The 26,880-nt window shown below is 41.3% G+C and overlaps 1 protein-coding gene across 2 annotated transcripts in view; it reads right to left on the reverse strand.

Moving 5' to 3' along the window:
* The window catches only part of SOBP (sine oculis binding protein homolog), a 133,839-nt gene that overhangs the window by 53,238 nt on the left and 53,721 nt on the right, over positions 1 to 26,880 (reverse strand). Inside the window, exon 5 of one of the 2 annotated variants that reach the window (XM_024202611.1) lies at positions 7,875 to 7,970. The exons of the other annotated variant lie outside the window; for it this stretch is intronic. Within the exon in view, the coding sequence (XP_024058379.1) occupies positions 7,875 to 7,970 (96 nt within the window). The remainder of the gene's footprint in view (positions 1 to 7,874; positions 7,971 to 26,880) is intronic. 2 annotated transcript variants of the gene reach the window in all.

Raw genomic sequence — 26,880 nt, forward strand, 5'->3', positions numbered from 1 at the left:
TTGGGCTTAGAATCAGAAGCTTAGAGTTCTAAACTTGGTGTGGATGAGGCAAAAAACAAAGCAAATTTTAATAGCTACCAGACATAAGGAGGGTAAATATTATTATTGCCATTTTACAGATTGGGAAACTGAGGCATTGAAGGATTTAGTGACTTGCTGAAGGTCACACAGAAAGTCTGTTGTAGACCCAGGAAGAGACTCCAAACCTCCCAAGTCCATACTAGTGCTACAATAAAAAGGACCATTCTTCCACTTCACTATATAGCAGAAAATAATATTATAATAATAATAAAGGGCAGTGCCACATGTGTCAGTGGACATTTTTGTTCTAAAATTATCGGCTGTTCTAGTTGAGAGAGGTGTGAAGACAAACATATAGTATATAATTCCTGGTGACAGCATATCTAATGGTGATTGGCAGGTTGGGGTTCTTGATGTTGTTGTCCTTGTTCTTTATTTGGCCATACTATTAACATTGTTAGCTTTCTGTTGTACTGTACCTGCTGAGTTAATGATCATATTTTGTGTCTACCTGCATGTCTATCTAGGAAGTATACTGTTGGTCAGGGGGCCAGCAGATTGGCCACTCAGTGTTTCTACCTCTACCCATTTAATATGGTTATGGCTGTCAGCATTACAATTTCATTCTGTGTTGGAACTTTACCTAGAAAGAGTGTGTAGTCCCTTCTTCTAAATGTTTGCGCTTAACTCTGGTAGACTTTAAGGGTCATTAAGTGTGCGCAATGTGAACAGAATATATCCCACAAATTCAGTCTGGCAGCAATACCTTTTTAAAAAAAATGATTTAAAATCATTTTGCCTATTTTTTCAGACTTGAAAAGAAACAGAATGCAAGTTTTTGTGGGTTTTGCGGTGTTTTTTTAAAACATGCTCCTATGACTCAAGAACAATTTAGCGTTTGAAAATGAAATGTTGCAGGCTGTTAGTCTATAATATGACCTAAGCCCTTTTGTTATTTTAATCACAAAAAGGGTTAAAATTCACATGGCCAAGATTACTGAGGTTTTAAGAACAGCAACATCACATCTCTGTGGTAATTACTTTTCCCTGAGATTTTTGTTACAGAGCCATAACATGCAATGCTGACCACTCTGCATAGCCTGATCCAAAGCCTACTACAGTCAATGGGACATGATTTCCATTGACTTCAGTGGATTTTGGGTTTGGGTCTCTTTGCCCTAGCTAATCACAGCATATACTATGCTATTTTGCAGCTATTGAAAGATATGAATTGAATCAGTAGTTCTCAGGAAAGGGGTGTTAACCCATTAGTGGACAGCAGGGGACTTGAAGAAATCTACTGATATCTGCGGGAAAACAACTGGAAGTTGGAGAGTTAGAAAAGTACTGCACTCTGGCAATTATAAAAGCTTTGGGCAAGATTGTGCCTGATCCCTGCACAGATGTACCACCCCCGACCCGTGCACCTGAGAAGAAGCCTGGAACAATAAGACTTTGTGCTCTGTCAGCAAACGGTCTTGCTGCTCTTGGCTAGGATAGTACTTCCCCAGTGCCCCAGGGGACAGGAAGACAGTGGGACTAGGGAACGGTGCAGAGAGAGTGGGGGAAGCCATTGCAGTCTTTTCAAGGATGGTGCATCAACCCAGCTTCTTCTCACTCCCAGGAGCTCTGGGAGGCATTGTGTCTGCCTGAGGCACAAAGACTCCTGTGGCTTCCACTGAGGCAGTGGAAATCTGTGCAGACCCCAACGTGAGGCTGTGCTTTAGTGGCATGATAGAACACTTCAACCACAAAAGCTGCTAGAAGAATAGTTAACTAAGATCACGCAATCCTATTCAAGTTCCCTGGTAGCAGGCACTGTGTATAACTGTTCCTTCCTGGGCAGGAATTGGAAGCTACTCTACCTCTCCCTCTGCTGGCTTGAACGTAAAAGTGAGAAGGAAAACCAAAGTGTTGGAAAGAGAAGTGGGAAAAGAAGGAAAAAGAGAACAAAATAGACGAAGAAAGACAAAGAGACGGGCACAAACTAAGAAAAGAAAGAGAAGCAGGAGACAAAAATATCTCTTCCCCACGCTAAATATCCCCCCATAATTGTTGCACTGAATATAATGTAGAATACAAGATATGTAAGTGCACTAACAAAATTTGCCTTTTGTTTATGCTGAAGTGACTATTGGGGCAGATTGGGTTTTTTGTTTGGTTGGTTGGTTTTTTTGTTTTGTTTTTTGTGTGTTTTTGTTTTCAGGTTTTGTTTGTTTGTTTGTTTGCTTGCATGGGAATTTGTTCTGATAAACTTAAAAAAGCAAAGCAAAACAAAAAGCCACCAAGAACATCTCTTATAAGATAGACAATGAGTCAAATACCTATAATTGTCAGTCAGGTTAAACGTAAGCGTGAATGTCAATAATTTTCATACTAATGAGGCCTCAAGAGTTTTTTAGAAAACATGTTGTTTTTTGTTTTGGTCAAAAACTCTGATACATAAAAAATGTTTTAAGAGTGTAATATTAAGGGTGCGATATAAACTAGCTATGGAAGGACATCTAAAGTTAAATTTGATTTCATCTTTAACTACTGCTGAATGCCACATTTTCTGATCTTGTATAAAATCAGTGCTGCAATATCAATGCACAATGCCACAAATTAAGGCAGAGCATCAGCCATAACTTTGGCTTTTGTTAGTGTTTGTCATAACCCTAACTGTCTTTCATTCTAGAGTGAAATTTTTCATGTCTGATACTTAAATCTATTTTTATGTGTGTGGTTTTTTTTTTAATAGTTTCCCTTTCCCCTTTTGCTAAAGATTAATGATATATGTGTGATCACTGATTTGCATGTGCAGAGTTTTGTGTAACAACTGATGGCAGGGTATGGTTTATTTTGTATTTAAATAAGGACTTTTGCCCAGCAAGCCTATCTTTTAACTAATTGTGTAGTGAAGTCATGAGGCAGAATTTATCATACCACAGCAATATAGTGCTATTCCAGTTACAATCCTTGGTGATGTATTTTTTATATAATTCTGTAGGTGCACATGGTTCTTACTTTGTCTCCCTAAAAAGTGATCTGGGAAAGCAGTCCAGCAATTCATTTCCTTAGCCCACCAAAATTATCACTTGCTCAGAAAGCAACATACTAATCCTAAAACTGCACTGAATATTGTGGGTAGCAAGAGAGAGCAAGAACAAACTGTTGTTTTTTATTTTCTATTTTTGTGGGAGGGGCATCCTGGTAGGGGCTCTCCTTTGCTCTGACTAACCTGGAGATGAGCCTAGGACAGGGGTGGGCAAACTTTTTGGCCCAAGGGCCACATCTGGGTATGGAAATTGTATGGCGGGCCATGCATGCTCATGAAATTGGGGGTTGGATTGCGGGGAGGGCTCCGGCTGGGGATGCGGGCTCTGGCGTGGGGCTGGGGATGAGGGGTTGGGGATGCAGGAGAGTCTCCGGGCTGGGACCGAGGGGTTCGGAGGATGGGCGGGGGATCAGGGCTGGAGCAGGGGCGCCGGAGGGGACCCGGGGGCCAGGCTCTGGCCAGCACTTACCTCAAGCGGCTCCCAGAAATAGCAGCATGTCCCTCCTCTGGCTCCTATGCGGAGGTGCAGTCAGGCGGCTCTGCACGTTGCCCTGTCTGCAGGCGCCACCCCTGCAGCTCCCATTGGCTGCGGTTCCCGGCCAATGGGAGTTGCGGGGGGTGGCGCTTGGGGATGGGGCAGCATGCAGAGCCCCTTGGCTGCCCCTGCGCATAGGAGCCGGAATGGGGACGTGCCGCTGCTTCCAGGAGCCGTGCAGAGTGGGGCAAGACCCTGACCCAGCTCCATGGCTGGAGTGCCGGAGCGGGGAAAGCCTCCGACACTGCTTCTCGGTGAGAGCTCGAGGGCCTGATTAAAATGTCTGGAGGGCCGTATGTGGTCCCCAGGCTGTAGTTTGCCCACCCATGGCCTAGGAGGACTTGTACTTTCTCTAGGCAATGACTCAGGAATTTGGGCTGCTTAGAGGAGGAATTGTAGGCTTTTCACCAGTCCTTTCATTCTAGCACATCATTTTTCACTCTTTAATCCCATCTCTTTCCCAACATCCAGCACTAGCTGAATTGCATTGCTGCTTGACAATCAGCTTCCAGGGGACTATACTCTGCCCTTTTCTCCTGGAAACAAAGAGATGTGCCTGTATAAAAGCTCCCAGCTGCTGAGAAATTTAAGTCCTGATGCAGGGAACCCTGGCAGTGGATTGCACTGCCAGCCAAGCCACCATGCTGGCCTTATTCTTTTAAAAAATATTTGCATTATGTAGTTCCCAAGATTTTATCATGTATTGCTAACCTGAGGGAAACTTAATTTTCGAAATGACTAAAAGTTCACAAGGAAAATTCTATATCCTCATTGAGTTTAATATCTGTTTTTTGTGTGTGTGTTCTGCATTAACTGTGATGGCACACAGCATATTTTGGATTTAAAGTGGGAAATCAATATCATAAAGTAATCCCATAACTGCACGATGGGTTTTTATGCCAACCAAATCTTTAATTGTCACGGCTTTCTTAATACACAGAGCTGCCATATGCACTCAGAGCTTTAATTTTTGTTAAATGATAATGTATTCTTCCTTCTACTTCCTATCTAGCTGTTTTGGGTTTTTTTTTTTAAAATAGCTGAGTTGTACCTAACTAGCCCAAATATTTCTCTCTTAAGTAATGAAGAAATAAGCAAAGATGAATCCATGCAATTTGCAATAGCATAGGTTATTATTATACTTAGAAATCTATCCAAGTATTTAGGGGTTAAGTCTTTCAATGAGTGTCTGTGATCCAGGATATTAACATTCTAACCATGTACTCTTGTTCTTGTGGGAGCGCACTAGCATACAGAACCCATCAGTGCTTGATCCCCTAGATCTATCCTGGCAGCACCCTCGGAGCAGAAGCATTTCCCAAACAGTAGGGACTGTACGTGCTGCAACAAACCATACTGGAAAATGGCAGATGAACCCTAAAGCTAAGAAAGCACTTTTGAGCCTGAGCTTCCAATTCCATCTGACAGGCTATTATAAAACTTACTCTAAACTGCACTAAGAAAACTCCAAGGATTTCTGGATTCTCAAAAGAATAAACAAGTTTCAATTTCTCTTTCATTTAAAGTCTTAACTCTTCATTGTTTTACAAAAAGCAACAAACCAACATCTGCCTCTCACTGTTAATGACTGGTTATGCTTTTTCCATTGGGAAACAATCTTCCTGTCATTTTGTTTTTGTTTTTTCCTTCTACTTTCTTTCTATTTTTTTCCTCTTGTCCAGCAGAAAATTGCCCACAATGATATAGAAATATTGACAAGCACTTCAGACAGAGACACTACCCTCCCTTAACTTTCAATATATTTGTTTTCAACTGCATTTTAACACAACATAGACTCAATGGAAATATATAAATAAAATGACTGCCTGACTATAAAACATTTAGCATCCTATCCGAGTCATAGTATCCACCATCTCCAAAGGCTAGTACCAACGTATTTTCAAAGAGAGGTACTGTCTAAGTATATCTTTAATGATAGCAGAAGTGCATATTCATAATTTTTGTCCTCTTTCTTTCAATGCAGATTGACTCCAGGCAGCATCTGTGCCAATTCTTTTTTTCCAATAGCATCGGAAAAGTAAAACTATGACAAATTACTTTTATTACTTCCGTAAAAAAGAACTGAAACCTGTCCAAAAAACACACAGAGGACAAAATACTAGGTTGGATGACTCAGAGCTTTTGCTGAGTACAACAAGAGTTACGTAATAGTACAATATTTTAAACATAGATTGATAGGGGGAAATGTAACTGTACATTAAAACAATGCTTGGAGTGGGCATTAGTTGCTCCATTCATCTATTTTAAAAGAAAAGCAAAGTTACATTTGGATTAATAACTGAATTATTTCATGGATCAGACAGTGTTAGTGTATTGTGTCAGACTCTATCCAGCATTCCTGGTACACTCAAAACTCCTGATGACTTCAGTAGGAGTTTTGCACATGCTGGGAATGCACAGTATCAGGCCTGAGGAGACTAGTGCTCTTGTAATTGGCTGTGGTCATTAAGGAATGAAACTCTTTTTATTTAGTAAATATATAATATTAGGGGAATAATTATAAATTTGTCTCAATTTTCCTACTCTTTGGCCACTTAGGTCTTAACCTTGCTCCAGTCGATCAATAGGAACTTTGCAATTGATTTCAGTGGTAGCAAGATCAGTTCTTGAGGCCCAGATTCATGCCTGGTGTAACACCTTTTGTTCAAGTGGCATTCCATTATGGATGAGTCTTGCCCTTTTGGGTAACACAAGTGGCACAAAGCAGCTGGAAAACATCTTAACCAGCTAGTGGAGATTTCCTTAGTAAAGGGTATCCTTGGGTGACACATTGCTACCACTATGGCTCTAAGCCAGTACCTGTCCTGTCCCTGTTGTAGGGGGCATTCCTAGGGAATAGGGGCATGGCCAGTGTGTCTCTGTGTTTTGGCTATTCACAGTTATTGGAATGACCCCTTGGGGGGCTTTCACTGCTTTAGTTTATGCTGGATACTGGATGGATCCCAGGCTGATCCTAAGATTGGGGAGAAAACAAAGGTGATAGAAAGCCACCTTTATTGCCCATTTCCCCTGTCCTGTGCCAAGCACAGCTCAGCTGGACTGCAGAACCCAGCCTTTTGTTTTTATACCACTGATATGAGAGTGAGATCCTGGGGACCAATTTCTGCACTTAGTTACATGAGTGTAACTGACTAACGTACTTGGGGGTTGCACATCTGGAACTGAGAGCATTCTCCAGCCCTATATCTTCTGGGGGATTTGCTGAGGCAGAGGAGTTGCAGCCAGTGTTCCCCCTCCCCCTTTTTTATATACTTATAATTAGAAAAAAGTCTGTAAGTTGCTTCAAAATAAAACTGAGTGTTCTCATTTTCCCCAACTATTTCCACTTAGCCAAATGAGGTCTTTACTTGCTGGTGCTGGGAAGAAAAGGAAATGTAGGGAAAAGTTCTATAAACTCATCAAAAGCTCCATTTTCAATGGCAATGTGTGAATCTCTTTTTAAATAAATGACAATTCATTCTCTGTTTACTTTAGGTAAAGAGAAAAATTCATTGTGGAGCACTCATTTTCGCAAGCTAATCGAGAATATTAGGTCCCAACAGATTCATTTAATAGAAATATAATAGGCATGCCTGCTTGTTTTTAATCTAGCCTAGTTGCAAATGCTAAAATGAACAGCAAATTAACCCTGCCTTGGAACAGAGATCCTTTCACAGCTGATATCATCTCTCTTACGGCTTGTAAACATTCCAGGCTCCTTGTCAGTACTTCGCTGGCTTTCACTCCTTCCCCACAAAAAAGAAGAGGGGGGAAAGCGCCTGACTACATTTCACTAAAAAAATAGAGGAATAGTTGAATTCTAAAGGGAGTACTGCGTGTCAGCTCTGCTGTGTTTCCTAGCAGAACAAAATATTACAATAGTGTCTGAGAACAATGTAGAGCTAAGATTGGGGCAGGAGGGCGGGGAGGTGTCTTTTACAGCTTGTGAGGCCGGTGGGGGTTTTTTTTTTTTGTTTTGTTTTGTTTTTTTTCCTTGTGCTTTACTAGCCATTCCCTTCATGGCTCCTTATGAACTACTGTACAAGACAAGATAGTAAGACAAGGCCATTCAAGTTCTATAATCAGATATAAAAGATTTGCAAACAATTTGAGATGTTAAAATTGTTCATTGATATCAGAACTAGCATTAGAACTCTAAACAGGAAAAAAAAAGCTGTAATATTTCATAACGTATGTAATCATGAACAAAAGCCTTTCAAAAAATTATTTTCACTGTGCTAAAGTAACAATCTAGACTTGTTGTAAGTATGTTATTCTTACAAGTAGTTCGCAGTTATTCTTGAAGGCAAGCCTTGGAGTTTCCTTAGCATAGTGCTGCTGGGGAAAATTTTCAGCATGTCCATCTTCATCTCTAGCCTGAAGGGAAATATAATGGCCTATTTAGGGACTTACAAATAATGGAAGAAAAAAATAGCTAAAAGCATAACAGCTCAGATCATTAAAACAAACGGGAATCCCAAAATACAACATTATTAAGAAATTTGTTTAAATACGCAGTACACCTTTTAGATATGAGAACTTGGGATGCTGATTGTTACATAGTTTAGGCTGAACATGCAAATTCACTGTGGTGTAATAATTAAAACAACATGAGACAAACCCAAAATGAAATATTTGAGCTGGAAATTGTGAGCACTTAAGGGTTTCAATTTACTTCATTGCATTTTTCAGGATTACATTACATACGTACTTGTTTAAACTTTTTTTTTTTTTACATGCTTAAGCAATTCCTAGATAACGTACCTCTATTTTCATTTTAACAGCAAGGCCATTACAAATAGCTTTTCATACTCATAATTTACATGTAATGCTATTAGAGATAAGTGGATTCTCCCTTCATTTTTAAGTAAAGCTCTGAAAAGAGCAATCATCTAACAAGAACAATGATTCTTCAATCAAATGTGGTAAAATATTTAATTAAGAAGATGCATTAAAAGTTACTGGTTATTTTGATCTACACTGTCAATTAAGAAAGCTGAAGTTTAAATGGAGACATTAACAGAGCCCATTAGCAATATTGCTTGCATATAGTATTTTCCTTCTAATCTACAACATTTTCTGGTTTAGAGTTAAAGCAAAAGGGAGTAGTAGGTGAAAGGAGGAGTGTCAGCAACACACTCATTACACCGTTCATTTGGGTGACACTTGCACTCTGTTCCGCTTTCATCTCATCTAATCCCTGACTGTTCACTCTTTCTCAGCCTCCTAAAATTCACAGCTGAACTGTCTCCTTCACATATGGCTTGCATATAATTATGCATATTCCATTTTACACTGCATTAAAATGATGAGCTTCTGGCTCCATGCCAGCTTATTTAAATAGGCCCCCAGTGAACAAGGAAAAAAAAAAAAAAGAGGAACACAGGAAAGCCATACAGTAAGCAGCAGGTAGCTCGGTCTTCTGTCTCTTTAGATAAAACGTATGTCTGCTGCAAAAGGAACAGCTGAGAACTACCTGTTGTGATGTATGGATTGGGGAAGGGAGGAGGAGAGAGAAAAACAATGAACACACATCTATGAAGCTATGACAGCACTTACATATTGTTCTTCCTTAATGTAGTGTGAGCTGTCCATTTTCATGTGTCATATTCAGAGCTCTGATAAATTTTTCTTTTTAGTGTTGGCATTTATGAAAGATATTTGCACCTTGTACAGACGCTCCCCGGGTTACGCAAGACCCGAGTTACGCAAATCCGCACTTACGGAAAAAGCTCCATACGTTCCGTAAGCTCTTTTTTTTTTTTTTTTTTTTTTTTTCTGGCGTAATTGTTGGGTATGCGTTCCCAACGCAAAATTCGACTTACGCAAGGCATTCCGGAACAGAACGCCTTGCGTAAATCGGGGAGAGTCTGTAAATTCTATAACTTGTTGCTTGTCTTCAAATAAGCTTCTGTCCCTCTTTGTGGAGGTGGAAGGTGTTTGGGGTGTGAAAGGGGAATGATAGGGTTAACAATATTGAAGTTTTTAAAAAGTATCTATAAGTATCTATACCTGATCCAAAGCCCACTGACTCCAATGGTTTCTGAATCAGGCCCCTAACTGTAACTGTGGTGTGGACACTAGCAGACTTCACTTCCCAGGGATGTTATCAATTTAAAAGTCAGTCATCTGTCTGAAAATGTTTTACAAATAATATCTAAGATAACTATGGCATAACTATCATTTATATTACAAGATGAAGGGTAAAATAACTAGGTTTGTTTACTTTGTATATTTCACAGCACTTTTGTCTAATCTATTGATCAGTTCCCCCTTTTGTCTGTGAAGATCTCTCACACAACAGCTAAGGAGAAAGATTTTTTTTTTTTTAAGGAAAATGTGATTGTAAAAGCACAAAAAACTGACAGGGGATTCAAGCAGGTGAAGTACCTGAAATTACTTTTAACTCATTTTTTTTAACTGACTAGATTTCTGTTCACTATGTCTCTTTTATCCCTGCACTTTAAGAATGAACTCTCACACACACACCAAAAATTTATCCATCCTGCCGTGTGGAACACTAAACATGTCCAGGTTAGACTGTGTTGTGTACCCTGCCTTTTCACTTTTTGAACGCATGCGTTGTCCTTCCCTCTCCTTCTCCCTCCCCAGAGGAAGTAGGATTTAATTAAGGGCCTCTAGCAGGCCTTATGCTCAGACCATTCTTCCAAATAACCTCAAGTGCAGCTGGGAGACAAATATCTACACAAATGCCCCTCTCAGAGTGGAATTTGAGCTTGTCAGCTTTGTGTCCCAAAGCAGCAGTATAGGGCTACTGACTAAGTCACTAGCTTTCCACCCACTCTGTCAAAAAAGAAAACTTATGATACTCAAATGAGAGAGAGAGAGAGAGACAGAGAGAGAAAGATCTGTCGGTACAAGGCAGGTATCATGTAAGGTTCTGAAGTGCTATCTGGCTTCCACTGAATACAAGTTACACTGTATCTAAAGCTATTGCTTTGTAACAGCCTGTACATGACAGCGTACACATTCTAGCTTGTCAGTGACCGTCTGTAGACATGTACTGCTGCAATCTGTAAGTACAAACACCTTATAAAACTAAATAGAAATTTGTTTTTATAGTGTGTGTGTGTGTGTGTGTGTGTGTGTGTGTGAGAGAGAGAGAGAGAGAGAGAGAGAGAGAGAGAGAATATACAGTCAAATCCTATTTCACCCTGCCCACCTAACCAAAATTGCCACACAAGCTGATGGTAATGAACTGCCTCCCCTACTTATCCAAACTTTGTTTTATCCAATTTTGAATGTCTCTGACAACTTATTGGGCAAAATCTACATGTACTTATACTCACAACAGTTTAGCTACATGGTGATATCATTTATGATTGTAGTAACGGCCTTCTCTAAAGTAGGATAAAGCTTATAAGAAAAATGCACAAAAATCGCACAAGCTAGCCCATAAAAGTCCAGTGCTATTTAGCTAAATATGCTTCAAATACCTGGTTATTAAGGACAATAACAGCAAATATCTCAGTAACCCAGACTCATAGAATATTTGACTACTTGCATACTCAAAACTTGCAGTCCAATTCCTGTGAAATGCCCTTTCAAACAGATGGGCCATCCCAATGTGACAGTTACATCCAGACACATGATAGATGTGCATGATTGGATGTTTCTGATACGACAATTAGCTGGAAAAGTTTAACAATGCTGCTGTTCAAGTTGCTATAATTAGGTTTCAAAATTAACATCCCGTTAAGATGAATTTCCCCTGTTCATCTCAGTCCTGGTGCTGTTGTTTCAGTCAGTGTGGCTACAGATGCAAAAGACAACAGGGCTGCCATTTTCATTGTGAAGGTTATCATTTCTACCAGAAGGACATGGAGCTCCCTCTTTTCTCGCCACAAAGTGTATCTTATGAAGAATACAGCAAAACTTGCAGGAAATCCACAGTTAGATGCTAATCCTTGAAATGTTATGGTCCTCTGGATTTCTATTGTCCCAGCTAATCGGTTATTATTATGGTTCCTCTACTCACTTCAACCAGTAATGGTAAAAATAGTTCTCCACTTCCATCTATGGATATTCACTTCATAAATATATTAGTACACTAACTAACTAAATTGGGGCCTCGCCACAAGTCCTGAGTGAGGCACAGCCCCAGAAGCAGACCAGGGACCACAGTGGGGACTACAATCTGTAGAACATATTCTGTTATTTCTGCAATCATGGAATAAATGGACAAATACTGCAATCCCTATTTAGGGAAAACTCCCACCAATGCTTATGGGAGTTTTGCCTCAATAAGGCTGCCGGATTTTGCCCAAACCACAGAATGAGGCAATAAACCACATTTAATTTTTTTTTAACCTTTTGGCCTTCTCACCTGCACTCTGCCCATAAATCCATCTCAGCTGGTACTATTCCTAGTATTCCAAACCTCTCAGCACCTTTCAGACAGCCACTGTGTATTTTTAAAAAGGCCACAAATTGTTTAATAAATTCCCCTAAAAGTCAGATTAGTGAAAAGCAAAGGTTGCAAATCACACTTTAAATAGTCAGTCCTGGACTAGTTCACAGGTTTGTTTTCTTATGACCGCCCCGGGCTAGAAATAAAGGCCCTATTAAATAGTTCCCAAACTGCGGTCTGTGTGCCACCAGTGGTCCTCTTAGCAATTGCTGGTGGGCTGTGGAGAGCTCACTGGTCACATGATGCTAACTCCCCTTTTTTTCCAGCTGCTGAAATGCATTAAAAGACAGCTAAAAATACATTACTTTCCTAATGTTATTTTTCCATGTAAGCAACTGCTGCAGTCGCCACAGGAATGTTATTTGGTCGCCAAGGGGAGGAGAAGTAGTCCAGGAGACAATCCCTCTACTAGAGGTGACTGGCAAAGGAAAATAGAAATTGGGTCTGTGCCCCTTTTTAACTTCTTTATGATGCATTAAGAGGGGGGAGGTCAGAAAGGGTGCTGCTGATTTTCCACACACACCCTCTTTCTGCTTATTTTTTATATTAGAAACTCAGATGATGACATCAAGGGAATAGTAAACTCTTGGGAGACATGTCCACACCCGCCCCCCTCCCGTGATTGTGCCTGTGCAGCTGGAGAGAACCTACACACAATAGTTTGCTGTCCATTAGGCACAGCCTACTTTGATTTCACTGGCATGCATGGCAGCCAGGGGCAGCGCCAGGGACTCCACAGCTGGGGAGGGCTTTCTGATCATGTAGGAGCTCATGTAGAGGTGCCTTCAAGATTCAGTTCAGCTTTGCAGCTTGAGGGTCCAAGCAGATGGTACAGTTCAACACCTTGAAGTCCCCTATGGCACAACTTCAGTCTATCTCTTGGTAAAATTTGTTTAGTGTTTTGGGATCATTTGATAAATAGTGGTTTATAAACATCACTTCTTAGCAGAGATGGATCCAAATAAAAACCATGGGTGTAGTTTTTGGGGGGAGGGCACTGCCTCCCCAAACTGCAAGTTTTGGGCAGGTGCAGAATTTCCGCCTCCCCCCAGGCCCCCATGTGCAGCCCATTGGCCTGAGTGGAGCTGCTCCCGCAAATACAGAACTCAAATGACGCCATCCTGTTTCTATAATAGCCAAAAGCAAATACCAAATCTGACCACCCCAACACTTAGGAGAATCTGGGTTCAGAAATGGATTTAAAACCCCTAAGTTGGGGAGGTCTGGCACATAATAGTTTTGGTGAGGATACAGGTTAAGGAGCCAGAGGCCTGGCGTGAGGTTATTATTAGTAAGAAACTGGAGAAGCACATCATTAAGAACTTTCCTTTCCATTATGTCAACATACGAAATACTGTCTGATTTTGAAAAATAAATAAAGGCCCTGTGTGTTAAACAGGCAGTTCTGCTGAGAAAAAAATGCTCCAGGAAAATATAATATTGTGTGACAAAGGAGACAGGGCTGTCCTGTGAAATAACAGGATAATAACTGTTTCTGAAGTAATCCCCATCAAAGTGATCTCAGCTAGTAAGGAGCATAATGTTCACTTTCTGACACAGCTTGAGCATATTTGTTTTCTCTGTGCTTGAAAATCTAATAAACAGTTAATTTATTTTGTATGATCAATAAATACAGATGCCCCTGCAAGGGTTGTGGCTCATAATGGTATCATATTGTGCGTTGGATTTTTTTCTGGTGTGACTATACCATCAGCCTATATTTAAAATGCAAGCTCTAAGCCCCATTGTAATGCAAGCAACATTATAACTGAATCAGGTAAGAAGTAGTAATAACAAATCACTCTAGTGTGCAATGAAATCATACCTTTCATCCCACTACACTTTAAAGAGCCAGTCAAGACCTTGACAATGAATGAAGGACTCAACCCTCTGGATTCATTACGGTTTTTTTTTTAATGTCTGTTTCATATATGGTGTACATAAGCAATTACACTCCACAGGTTTTTGACTCGGGATTTTCTTTTATAAATTATTTATAATACTGTACTCTAACAGAACCTTCCATCTGATGATCTAGAAGCACTTTATGAACATTAATGAACATCTTTAGTCTCACAACATGTCTGTAAAGCATGAAGTACTATTCAGCCAAGTCCTGAAAGGCATTGAGTACCTACTGCTCTGATGCTTAACCTGTCTTGAGTTTTGTCCCCTTCATCTAATTTTTATAGATGGGAAAACTGAAGCACTGAGAGGTTAAATACCTTGTGTTCACAAGCAAATCAAGGCAGAGCCAGGACTAGAACCCATACCTATACCCTACCAGTCCTCTGCTTAATCATGAAACTCCCTTTGCGTTTTCAAATGAAAATCCTCTGTTAACAAAGTAAACCTAGAGAAACTCATTTTCCCTTTAAAATCCAGGCACATCCCATCTTTTTCCTTTCTCTATGGGATATTAAATAGGCAGTTTCTGTTGTTACTGACTTCTCTAGGGCTGTGCTAATCCTGTCCTGACAGTTCACGGTATACAGATATATGAGAAGTGTTCAGGTGGCTGACACAAAAGCTAATTTTTTCAAACCACACAAACCTTGACACATATCATAATTTTTTCATATCCAATGCAGAATATTCAAAGAATAAATATTATAACAAATACATAACATCGGGATAATTTGAAATAAACTTTGCTTATTGCCCCGTGACCATTTCTTGGTCAAGTCACAGCTGCATGGGACTTTAATAAACGAGAGGCTATTCTGCTGATCTGATCTCTGATTAACGATAGGCGCCATTGAGAGACGGTAATGGACTGTGCCTGACAGTTATTGCAGCATATTCACTGTCGGCCTAAAATACAGCTAGAACACAAATGATAATATACTACATACTTCCTAGCAGATTCCATCTTTGTAATGACTAGCTAACTCCAATGTAGCCAAATGTTCCTAACAATCTCTCTCTCTTTGTGTTTCTTATTTATTTTAATTTATGAGATAAAAGCTTTCTTGAATTTATTTTGTGTGGTTCATTGTCAGGGAACTTGAGTATTCCTTTCAATTGATCCCATTAGTACAAGGATTCCAGAATACAGATAAGATGCTCATGTACAGAGAAAGCAAACATTTCCAATTAGCCTCCCAGAGAAAAGGGGGCGCGGGGACATAAAAACAACAATAAGGAAAAAAAATCCCTCAGATGTTGGTTATGGTTAGCTGAGGCCCATGAACGAAACAAATCACTGTCTCTAATGAATTTGTTTCAATATAACAGCTTCTCACAGGACTGTAAATATTGAACTAGCAACAAACAGTTTCTCTGATCATGATGTCACATACAAGATTAATCAACTTGACTTGGAGCATAATTTTTATTTATTTTTTAGCAATCCCTAACTGGTTTAATGAACTCTTCTCCCCACTGGCTTTTATAGACTAGCCGTGATCAAGGTACCATTACTATAAACCCTCACCTCCTCCCTCACTGACAGCTCATCTTATTAGCCTCACAACAGTCAATATCCAATTAAGGGATGCCAAATTTGATCAATGGAGAAGATAACAATGAGCCTTAAAGACTCAGTGGCCTTTTTTAATTCCCGTTTTTTGTATTGTACAAACATTTCCATGCTCTAAATAGGCCTGGAGAGGGAAAGAAAAGGCCAAATCTGGGTGGTAAAGCCCTTCCCTAAATCTGTTGTTCCTGCAGGCTACTACTTAATAAATGTTAAGCTCTGATTAATGCTATGTGTTTGTGTGTGAGGGAGATAGACATGGAGAAGCATTTATTCTCTTCCATATCTTCCATAGTCTTTCTTTCAAAGTGTAACAATGTGAAGCTCTGTTTAAATAAGAATTAAACTTGTGACACAACTTATGGGTGACATGCTACTTGGTCCATTAATACATTCAAATCTAGGGGCTATAACATTTAATAATAATTATAATGTTAAGATCTCCATGAAGGGATGAAAATTCTGTGAGGAGGAGGAACCTAACAGGCAGGGAGCTTAGTTGGAGGGATGGAGGGGGAAAGCTTCAGGACAATCTAAATTTCATCTCCCAGTCTTTCTGAAGATGATGAATAGCTGTAATAAAAGATGGGACAGTGGCAGTTATAAGCTGCAGAAAAGTAAAATCTGATTGGAGGTGAAGGACATTAATTACAATACCAGACAGCTGAACTGGAGGTGAAGGACACAGGTCATCATTATCAACACTTCCTTTGATTATGTACCTTTAGATTACAATTAGTTTTTGATCCCTTCACTCTGAGTTATATCTTTAAAGTCAATGAAGGTTGGTATAGCACAGGGGTGGGCAAATACAGCCTGGGGGGCACATCCGGCCCTCCAGACGTTTTAATCCGGCCCTCGAGTTCCCGCTGGGGAGCGGGATCCGGGGCTTGCTCCGCTCCAGCACTCCAGCCAGGGAACGGGGTCAGGGGCTTGCCCAACTCCGCGTGGCTCCTGGAAGCAGCAGCATGTCCCTCCGCCAGCTCCTAAGTATAGGGGCAGCCAGGGGGCTTTGCACACTGCCCCCGCCACAAGCGCCTGCAGACAGGGCAGCATCCAGAGCCGTCTGGCTGCCCCTCCACGTAGGAGCCAGAGGGGGGAGCTTCTGGGAACTGCTTGAGGTACACGCTGCCCAGAGCCTGCATCCCAACCCTCTCCCGTGCCCCAATCCCCTGCCCCAGCCATGATCCCCCTCCCACCCTCCGAGCCCCTTGGTCTCAGCCCAGAGCACCCTCCTACACCTCAAACCCCTCATCTCCAACCCCACCACAGAGCCTGCACCCCCAGCTGGAGCCCTCACCCCCCCCCTGCATCCCAACCCTCTGCCCCAGCCTGGAGCCTCCTCCCGCACCCTGAACTCCTCATTTCTGGCCCCACCCCAGAGCCCGCATCCCCAGCCGGAGCCTTCACCCCCTCCCGCACCCCAATCCCCAATTTTGTGAGCATTCATGGCCCATCATACAATTTCCATACCCAGAAGTGGCCCTCGGGCCAAAAAGTTTGCCCATCCCTGGTATAGTAGATATAAGGCAGCTTGTCTTTCCAACTTTCCCTATCTTCCTTAAAGTACTAGTTATTACCATGTGCTGCATTCATGCTGACAAATAGGATGTAACGTAACATGTCTAGTGTCTTCCTAGAACTATAACAGCATTTAAAAGAGAACTGGATAAATTCATGGTGGTTAAGTCCATTAATGGCTATTAGCCAAGATGGGTAAGGAATGGTGTCCCTAGCCTCTGTTTGTCAGAGGATGGAGATGGATGGCAGGAGAGAGATCACTTGATCATTGCCTGTTGGTCCACTCCCTCTGGGGCACCTGGCATTGGCCACTGTCGGTAGACAGGATACTGGGCTAGATGGACCTTTGGTCTGACCCGGTACGGCCATTCTTATGTTCTTATATTCTTAACTATGCAGAAATTAAATTCTGAATCAACAATAGCGCACCTGTGCTTTCTACTATCCTCTGCCACCACGTGCAATGCTGCAACACAATATTACCTGGCAGGATGCCAGTAGGGTGACCAGATGAGGGGAAGAAAATATCGGGACACATGGGGGGCAGAGCTGGCAGAGCCGAGTCCTGCCCCGGCTGAGCAAAAAAAAAAAACCACAGTGCTGCTGGCAGATATCAGGACAAATGCGTCCCAAAGATCGGTCAGAACGCGGGACAGACAACAAAATATCGGGACATCTGGTCACCCTAGGTGCCAGCAACATATACAAGGCCTAAAAAACCAAGGAGAGTGGCCATCCAGACTCATGAGAATGTGGATAGCAAACTGATCTTCTTAGACAGTGAGAGGTGACTGTGAACTTTATCCTTTGACTGTGTCATGGGATTTTCTTTTTATTGCACGTGAATTAACTTTGCCTGCCTGACTTTGAGTACTGAAATATATTGGGCAAGAGCTAATGTTTTCAATGCTGTGCGCTGGTATCACAGCAAAAGAAACCAACCAACCTCTACCACTTTAATTTCTCAAAGATGTGCTTACAGATGGAAATGCTTTTACTGGACAAAAGGCACAACCTCAAACACATCTACTATCTCCTCTGTCTCCCTCCTTGACTCTAGCCTTTTACTTGCCACCAATATCTGTTCCCTGAACTTTCCTCCTCCTCCATGTCCCCTACCTGCCTGACTAATGCACATTCCTTATCTGTGGCTGCACCAGACTCTAACATGTTCACAACTCTGCTGCCTGTCTCCACCTGTGTACAAATAAATGTGTCCATATCACCCCTGCCTCAGCCAACACCTCAGTTCCTCATCCATCTCAAGGTCCATTTTGAAATGGCGCTCTCTGTTTTTAAAGGCCTCCAGGGGTTTGTTCCAGCCTATCACTCATCTGTATTTAGTGCCCGCCCAGCCCCCTCTAGTTGTCTAACATCAGCTACCTTTCAGTCCTTTCCTACCCACTATTATCAGTGATGTAATAGCTTTGTCCTCTGCCGCTTCTGCTCTCTCCAGCTTCTCCCTCTTCAAATTTAATCTTACAACATACTTTCTTTCTCCTTAGCCTACACTTGTCATTGCCTCTCTCGTCTCCTGTCCTAATGCTTTAATTTATTCACTGAGTGGGGCAGGTCAGGTCTGGGACATCTGGGGCAATGGCAGATAGTTTTATGGTGCAAGGGTCTCTATAGGCCCATGGAAAGGAATCAACCTTGTCTTCTTCACCACAGGCCACGCAGCAGCAGAGAACTGTTTGGTGGCCACTAGTGAAGCCCTCACATGCCTCCAACTCCTGCTGTGCAGGGGATAATGGCTGTGGGATCCACGTAGCAGCTGGTCCACTGACCTCAATCCTATTCCCCAACTGACCCCTGCCTCACCCTCTAAAAACCTGTTATGTAGGATGTTGGGCTTCCCAATGTGCTGGAGTGCAAAGTCCTTTCATAGGTTCCTGAATCCTAATCCGGCCGTATTGCGCGATAGCTTCAAAGCCTGCGGTTCCTGTAGTTAGTGCAGAAAATACAGGAACTTTGTGTCTTACTTTAGGGTAGATGTGAAATGACATCTTTGTCGAAGGAGACTCCATAGAGACCTGTACAGAAATGTAGCCTTTCATCCTCTGTGCTCTGTTTGTGCTTACAACCTGTTTCCCATTATTTAGCTGACAAAGCATGTGACCATTGTCTTTGGTTATGTTATGTATAAAAGTAGCAGGTTGCAAGGCTAATGGGAATTGAGTTCCTGTTGCTGTCACTGTACAAAAACAGAGCAGCATCAAGCAAAGAATCAATTCTAAGTAAATCCTTTAAGCAAAATGCTACCCTTGAATGTTGTCTCTAGCTGATGTACCCAGCAGTATTTTCTATTCCACAGCTGACTCTACCAAAAGCTAGAGGCCTGTTCTCATTACTGGCTCCCATCCTGCATACCAGAGATACAGAACTGGAATGGGCCTCCTGGGTCACTGAGCCGCAGTCCCTTATCATATAACTCCGTCCATGGACTTATCAACCTCCATCTTACAGCTGGTTACATTGTTTGCCCCCACAACTCCTATTGGAAGGCTTCTCTGATAGTCAGAAATCTTCTTCTAATATTGTGGGTACTGGCTTTTTCAGAGAGGGGAATGGGTGTTGCTTCTTGTTGCTTTGGAGTACTTCTTAAAGCCTGTGGCTAAAACTGCTGTAAAGTGAATAAAGCCTCTCTTTTCCCTCAGGGTAGCCATCAGTAATTCTATGGTTAGACAAAGATTGATCTAGCAAGATAATCACTGGGCTAGAGATAGATGTTCCGCCTGGACATCTGAAGGTTCCAGCTGACACTGGAATTGGCTCACACGTCCCTATGCTAGCACTCACAGGACTGCTGGAGTGATGTTAATATGGGCTGGGGGGAAAGGAGGGGTGTTATGGAATTTGTCTCCTTTTCCTCCTCAGAATGGGAGCTCTGGCAATAGAATTATAATCTAAATTAATTCCATCAAACTATGCAGTTGACATTGTCAGTTTACTACTGACATCCTAGTGATCCTGTCTGTGCAAGGCAACTTTACTTTTTTTTTTTTTTTCCTGTGGCGAGGGAAAAGGAACAATTATTTGTCTCCCTTGCATTGTTTCACATATTAATTGTTAGGAATATTATTCCCATTATCCTAATTATGTGTATTTTCATCACTACATTCTGCCTAGAATTAAATCATTATTACACAGATCTCCATTGTTCCTCCTGGTTTAAAATGCTGATGCTGAATCACTGGCTTTGGAGATGGTGGAAGTGGATTACATGTGAGGGAGAAGGTGAAAGACCTGATGGGACCACTGGCTGTGAAAAGGAGAATACAGGTGCCTCTCCAACTGAGACACCTTGCAGTCTGCAATGGCAAGAAATCTTATGCAGTGAATGCAAGGCTTTAAAAATCAGACTCTGTAATCCTTTGAAAGCAGCAAGGGTTTCTTTTGAAGGTCTAGGTCACATGCCTGGCAATACCTCATGTGGTGTGTCTCTTTTGCCATTTGTTTATTTGCTCCTGGCAGTTTTGGCAGTGAAGTATCAGAGTGAAATGCACACCACGCTATACATATGGTGGGAAGAATCTAGTGCATCAGTTGAATGCATACTGTACTGTATACACATTCTGTTTTATCTCTGAGCACAGCTGTGCTGTAAAGGCTTACAAAATGTGAAGCCTTCTGTGCAGCAAAAACATCGACTAGAGAAGCTGGCCTATAACTTATTAGGCTGCAACACAAGCCAAAAAAAGCCAGAGTGAAAGCTGACAACTCTTGGCACTGTGATTAAAAAGTACAATGGCTTGAGTTAAAGAGGGGGTGTCAGCCTTAACTTTGTGTTTTGGGCTTTTGGTGGTTTGGGTCACAAATGTTAGATTATTTTGTGCCAAGAAAACAATCCACAGGCCCTGCACTTAGCTTCCAGTTAGAGATGTGCAAACAAATATGCAAATTATTTCCCAAGTGTCCAGCCTGAGTTGCCAGGCTGTGTGCACTGAGAGGGGTTTCAAGGAGCAGGTGGGGGATGGAATCTTCCCCACGAAGCCAAAAAGCAGCAATGGATCTATTCCATTCCTGTTACCGTAGCTCTGAAGCTCCCATGGCGCCTGCTACCCCGGCTCTGTGGGCTGAAATCAGTGGGAGCATATAGTGGGAAACAATCCTGCACTGGCTGGACTGAGTAGATTTTTTCCATCTGTTATTTCTGTGAACTTCCAGCAAGAGCAATTTATTTTAGTTTGTTTAGCACATTAATATTGATATTTAACAAATCTATTAACTTTTGTAAAATAGTCCTGGTTTCACAGTGTGGGAGTGATCTTAAAATACACGGCTCACCCATTGCTTCACATGTTCTAGGAAGGCTCGGTTGTTGAAAGGTTTTTGGAGATGTGGGCTCTTACCCTCCAGGTGTCAATTCACAACACAGCTGTTTCTATTGTGAGAAAGCTCACTGAAACTTAGGGCTTGTCTATTCTACCACTTTTGTCAGTATAACTGCTCCAAGCCTCCTTAGATGGCAGAAATTTTTTTGCATCAGCTAACTGGCTATCCTCACAAAGTCTCTTAGATACCATGGTGACCAGTGTGGTACAGATATACTCCACTCTATACGCTCTCCTTCTCTGCTCCCTCAGTTTTCCTCCCTCTGTTTTTTCTTCCTTTTAGAGGGAGCTGTTCCTTCTCTAATTCTGATTCCAATTAAAACTAATTTCATTAGCTACAGTATCCGTTTTTTTTAATCACCTTAGTTCACTCCTAACTCTATCTTGTTGGCTTTTATGAAAGCATGAAGTCCATAATTGCAAACCTCTATCAGTCACAAGTTGTGACAAGAGGAATGAGTAAAATGTATACAATACTAGATCTAAAGAAAGGGGACTATGATAATGGAAGCAAATAAAAACTTACAGATTTCATAAAGATATATAATTTCTCCTTTAATTGGCACACAGAAGAGGATGTTAGAAGTAGGGGGTGGAGTTTGTTCCATTCTTACAGAGAATTGTTTGGGAAATGAGTCAACTCTTAACAGTTTAAAACTGGTGTAGAGTTTCTTCAAGAGAGGGTGAAGCGTCCTAATTTAGATGGGGTTGATCAAATGCTCTAACAGTTCATGAAAGCCTAGATATTTTGAATTCTCTTTTTGAAAGCTCTGTTAAAGCCCAAAATGGATGAAAAATGTTTTAAGTGCTGCCTGCTGTAGCAGAATCCCTGTGGCAAGTATAAGAACGCCTAAGAACAAAGCTAAAAAGAGACTCTTTAAACCACACTTCTTGGATCTGCCTTGATCAGACCAGATGCCATCTTTTCCACTTCCTTGCTCACCTTCACACCCACCAGCTACCCAGCACAGATCTATTCTATTCATACTCCCACTACAAAGAAGGAGGCCTGAGATCTAGTCCTCTGCAGAAGTCAGAATTAAAATACTCACTGATACAACTGACAGGCTTGATGGATGAACAGAGAAAGATGAGCAACAGCTGGAATCTGCTGAGTCTAAAGTCACTTCCTGTGAGAAAGCCCATCAGGAGGATAAATCTTACATGCAATCCATGAAATTAAGAGTTTTTGCAAGACTGAGAGAAGGCTTGGAAACCAAGTACAGCACATGTTCAAAATAATCAGGTTCCAGGTTTCCCCTCTAGAGCAGAAGGCACGGATCCTAGGGAGTTTGTCAGCAACACCATGTAGCAACTTTTGGTTATTAATGTGGAAAAACAACCAATATTTCTGGGTGGAGGCTACACCATTAGAATTCCTATGAGGAGATCCATTAGAGATGATAAAAGGGTTGCTGCCTTTATAGTGGCTCTGACTGACAGGGAGAAGAGGGGCAGATATTTAAAAGCTGTTACACAAAAATAAAGGAACAGAATGGTTTGTTAGCTATGCAAACAAAGCAGAAGGGAAGAGGGTAGTGAGCAAAAGAGCCTTCAATCCAAAGAAACCAATACACAGAGGCAGTGGTTCTTTTTAAAAAAACAACCCAGCTTTCATATTTTAGAATGAAGTCTGTGCAGTGAAACTTCATGAGATGGCAAGGACAAAGGGGCGTGTCTTGCACTCCAAAAGCAAAGCAGCAGACAACTGACTGGAACCATCAAAAGTCTCTCAGGAAGAAATTTTAAATGTTGACAAATTTTAAATGTTGACAAATTTTATAATGTCAGTATCTGAGATGAATCAGTTACAATAGCTAAGATTCTAAATATATAATGTTTGAAAAATAGTCCTACGTATACTGGCATAGGGCTACTCATATATACCTTCAGGCTCACCACTGACTGCCTATAAAGTGAAAGAACTTACTCTTACTCTACCTGTTGATTTTTTTAAAACCCTGAATGGAAAAGGACATGACGACATAAAGGTAGGTCAGACTAGTCCAGTGGTTCCCAAACTTGTTCCGCCGCTTGTGCAGGGAAAGCCCCTGCCGGGCCGGGCCGGGCCGGTTTGTTTATCTGCCGCGTCCGCAGGTTCGGCCGATCGCGGCTCCCAATGGCCGCGGTTCGCTGCTCCAGGCCAATGGGAGCTGCTGGAAGTGGTGGCCAGTACGTCCCTCGGCCCGCACCGCTTCCAGCAGCTCCCATTGGCCTGGAGCAGCGAACCGCGGCCACTGGGAGCCGCGATCGGCCGAACCTGCAGACGCGGCAGATAAACAAACCGGCCCGGCCCGGCCCGGCAGGGGCTTTCCCTGCACAAGCGGCGGAACAAGTTTGGGAACCACTGGACTAGATATTCATAATGGCTCAGTCTGGCCTTGAAAATCAATGAATAAGAGGTCTTTAATTAATCCCTGTACTGCTAGGTATTGTATGCTCTACTGCTATCCATTTCATATGGGGTTCCATGATCACATCGTAGCCTGGTCAGTGGTGACCAAGGTTTAGCTGTGACTGCACCTAAGGTGTAGAACTCAGTCTCAATGGGCATTTGCCCCAGGCCATCACTCCCTCCTTTATTTTTTCCAAGTGTTTACAGTCTTCAGAGCTGTTTGATTTGTTGATCTGGTTCATCTATTACTGCAGCTGTATCCTAATAACATCTAGGATATTTCACAAGCTCTTAACTGAAGAGGATCACACAGGGTGTAAGTTAGTATAGAATATGAACTTATTTGTTTAAATGAATTTAATTATTGTCTTTCTAGTATTTATCTGATTTTGAGGGCCTAACTGCACTACTCAGCTAACTGGGTAAACAGTAAAAGATGAATGGAAAACTGGAATTCCCATCCTGTAGAAAATTCCGATGTTCTGACTTTTTTTCATCCAGAATAGGTTTGAAAAGTTTGAAATACTGATTTCCGCCCCCCCATCCCCCGAATGAAATTTCTGAAAAATTTCAATTTGGAAATGTCACGATTCCCATGATGCTTCATGTGCCTCAGTCAAGAGGGGAGACTGTAGTGTATCATGGTATATGTAATCTGGACAAGGAGCCCAGCCTATAGGGGAGGATGAGGGCATGAAACACCCAAACTACAACTCCTATGAGGTAATACAGCCTCATTGAAAAATGCAGGCTAGATTGAATTTACTTGAAACAAAACATTTCAGTTCAACAAACCAAAAATATTTTGATTTTTGGGTCAAAGCAACTTGAAACAAAATATTCTTTCAGGAAAATAAAAACATTTTGGCCATTTTCCTGCAAAAAACTACAATTTTACAGAAGCTTCAGGATCATGCCATTAATGTCCTGCCAAACCAGAGTTTCTCAAAGTTTTTCACAGTGTGGATCGCATCGTTGAGAGTGTGTCTGTGGACTCCTTCCCCTCTCAATGGTGATCAATCATTCCTCTGGCAATGACAGCCACTGGTTACATGAAAAAAAAATAATTAGGAAAGTCCTTTAATGTATTTTTAGCCTCATTTAGTGCAATTTAGCAGCTGGAAAGCAGAAGAAAGATTGTTTCACCTGAAATGCCTGCTCTGCAAACTACCAGCAAGTACACCCTGTACCATCAGTTATCTACAGGCCACAGGTCAAGAGTCACTGCCTTAAACCACTTGATCAATGCAGCGTCCCTGGTATCTGTCAAGCTGTGGCTGTAGTCTGAGAAAAGATTCCGTAAAACTGACACTGTGGGTCTTGAATTCTCTTTTGATGGTTGCGATATCAAACTTAATCTGTTTATAATTTTTTGGGGTTTTTTTTTGTTTTTTGTTTTTTTTAATTCTTGTGCCAGCACTGCAAACTCAGTCTGGGCTCTAAAACTCAAGCTGTGTACTTGCTGCTTTTCATTGTTGCCAGACCAGTAATAACTTTTCTGTAGTTTAAGTTTTCTAACAATTCTGTTGATGATGCCTAAGGCAGGAAACAATCTAGCTCATTCTTCCATAGCTATAATGACTCTGCAGTACTCACAGTAATAAAATGTGCTTTGGTCAGTAAAGTAAGTAAATATGACACACAGAGAGAAGATACCTTAAGTAAGAAAATCAAGGTGGGTGAGGTAATATCTTTTATTGGATCAACTTCAGTTGGTGAAAGACATAAGCTTTCTCTAATATCCTGGGACCAAGACAGCTACAACAACACTGCAAGTAAGAAAGTGCCATTGTTACACAGTCACTTCTCTGGATACAAATTCATTTTTAACAGAAGTAACTTGTCTCTTTCCTTCGTGGAGGAAAAAGTACTGTGCTAAGATCAGCATCAGGAAGGGTACAGGATTAAAACTAGGGATAAGGGAGGGAGTATTTAGGAAGTTCAGAGGTACGTTAACTCTCAGAATATACTCGCTCTCCCAAAACAAAAACCTGCCATTCAGATCTTGAAATCTGAAACTCCTGGTATGAATTTGAGCTCTGTCAAACCAATCTGGTCTGCCATAACTCTAAAATGGAATTCTGTACAACTGCCGATGAAAACAGGTGGTGAGTGTCCAGTTCAAATTTGTAAGCAGTGGACCATTTTAAAATTCTCATCTTCCCACCCCCACATTTAAGAATTTCACTGTCAAAAGAAAATGGGCACCTAAGAAAAAATTAACACCTCCATTTTAATTAACATAGCTGAGGCATACACAACATCTATAAATGTTTGTAAGAATATAATATAGTAAAGAAATATAAAAGTATTGTTTTAAACATGTAGTATTTGCTATTCTGCTACCAAAACATCAGAGCTGTAGCTTATAGAAATAACCTGCAAAATTGCAAAATATGACATCTGTGTCTTCTCTCACTTAGTTCACTTTTACAACAGTATAACTCTGACTTCATTGCAGTTACTCCCGATTTATACTAGTGTAGAAGTGAAGAATCAGGCACTCTCTCTTTTGAAGAACTGATTTATTTTACTAAACTCTATTTTTCTGAAATATCTGATTTATCTTGAAATCACTGGTATAGTGTACTTAGGTGAAATCATTAAGAAACAAGCCAATGGGACTAGCTAATGATTTGTATTTGAAAGAGAGATGCTTTTTGCAGGTATTTCTTAAGCCCATGGTATACTAGCAGAAGCACTAGGAAATTATGCTGCACCACTCAAAGCATTCATTTCTATTCACAGAGTATTGGTGTTCTTATTTAAAGAAATAATCCTCACAAAACTGTAATAATTATTCCGTCCAAACAGCCCAAAGCAAATGACACAGTCTTTAGACAGCTGTCAGGGCTCAATCTTCCAAAAGCTTTGATCTTAATGAAACTCATTAAGGAAAGAAATTAACAGAAAATATCATTATTTGTCTTGTTTCAGAAAGCTAAACAGAAACAAAGGGCTTTTTAACCTGACAAGTAATTTGTCCAATCAAAACTCCCTTGTTTCAGGTTTCAGAGTGGTAGCCGTGTTAGTCTGTATCAGCAAAAAGAACGAGGAGTACTTGTGGCACCTTAGAGACTAACACATTTATTTGGGCATAAGCTTTCGTGGGCTAAAACCCACTTTAT

Source organism: Terrapene carolina, unplaced genomic scaffold (assembly GCF_002925995.2).
Source record: "Terrapene carolina triunguis isolate 2854851 unplaced genomic scaffold, T_m_triunguis-2.0 Scaffold42, whole genome shotgun sequence".
Taxonomy (NCBI): domain Eukaryota; kingdom Metazoa; phylum Chordata; order Testudines; family Emydidae; genus Terrapene; species Terrapene triunguis.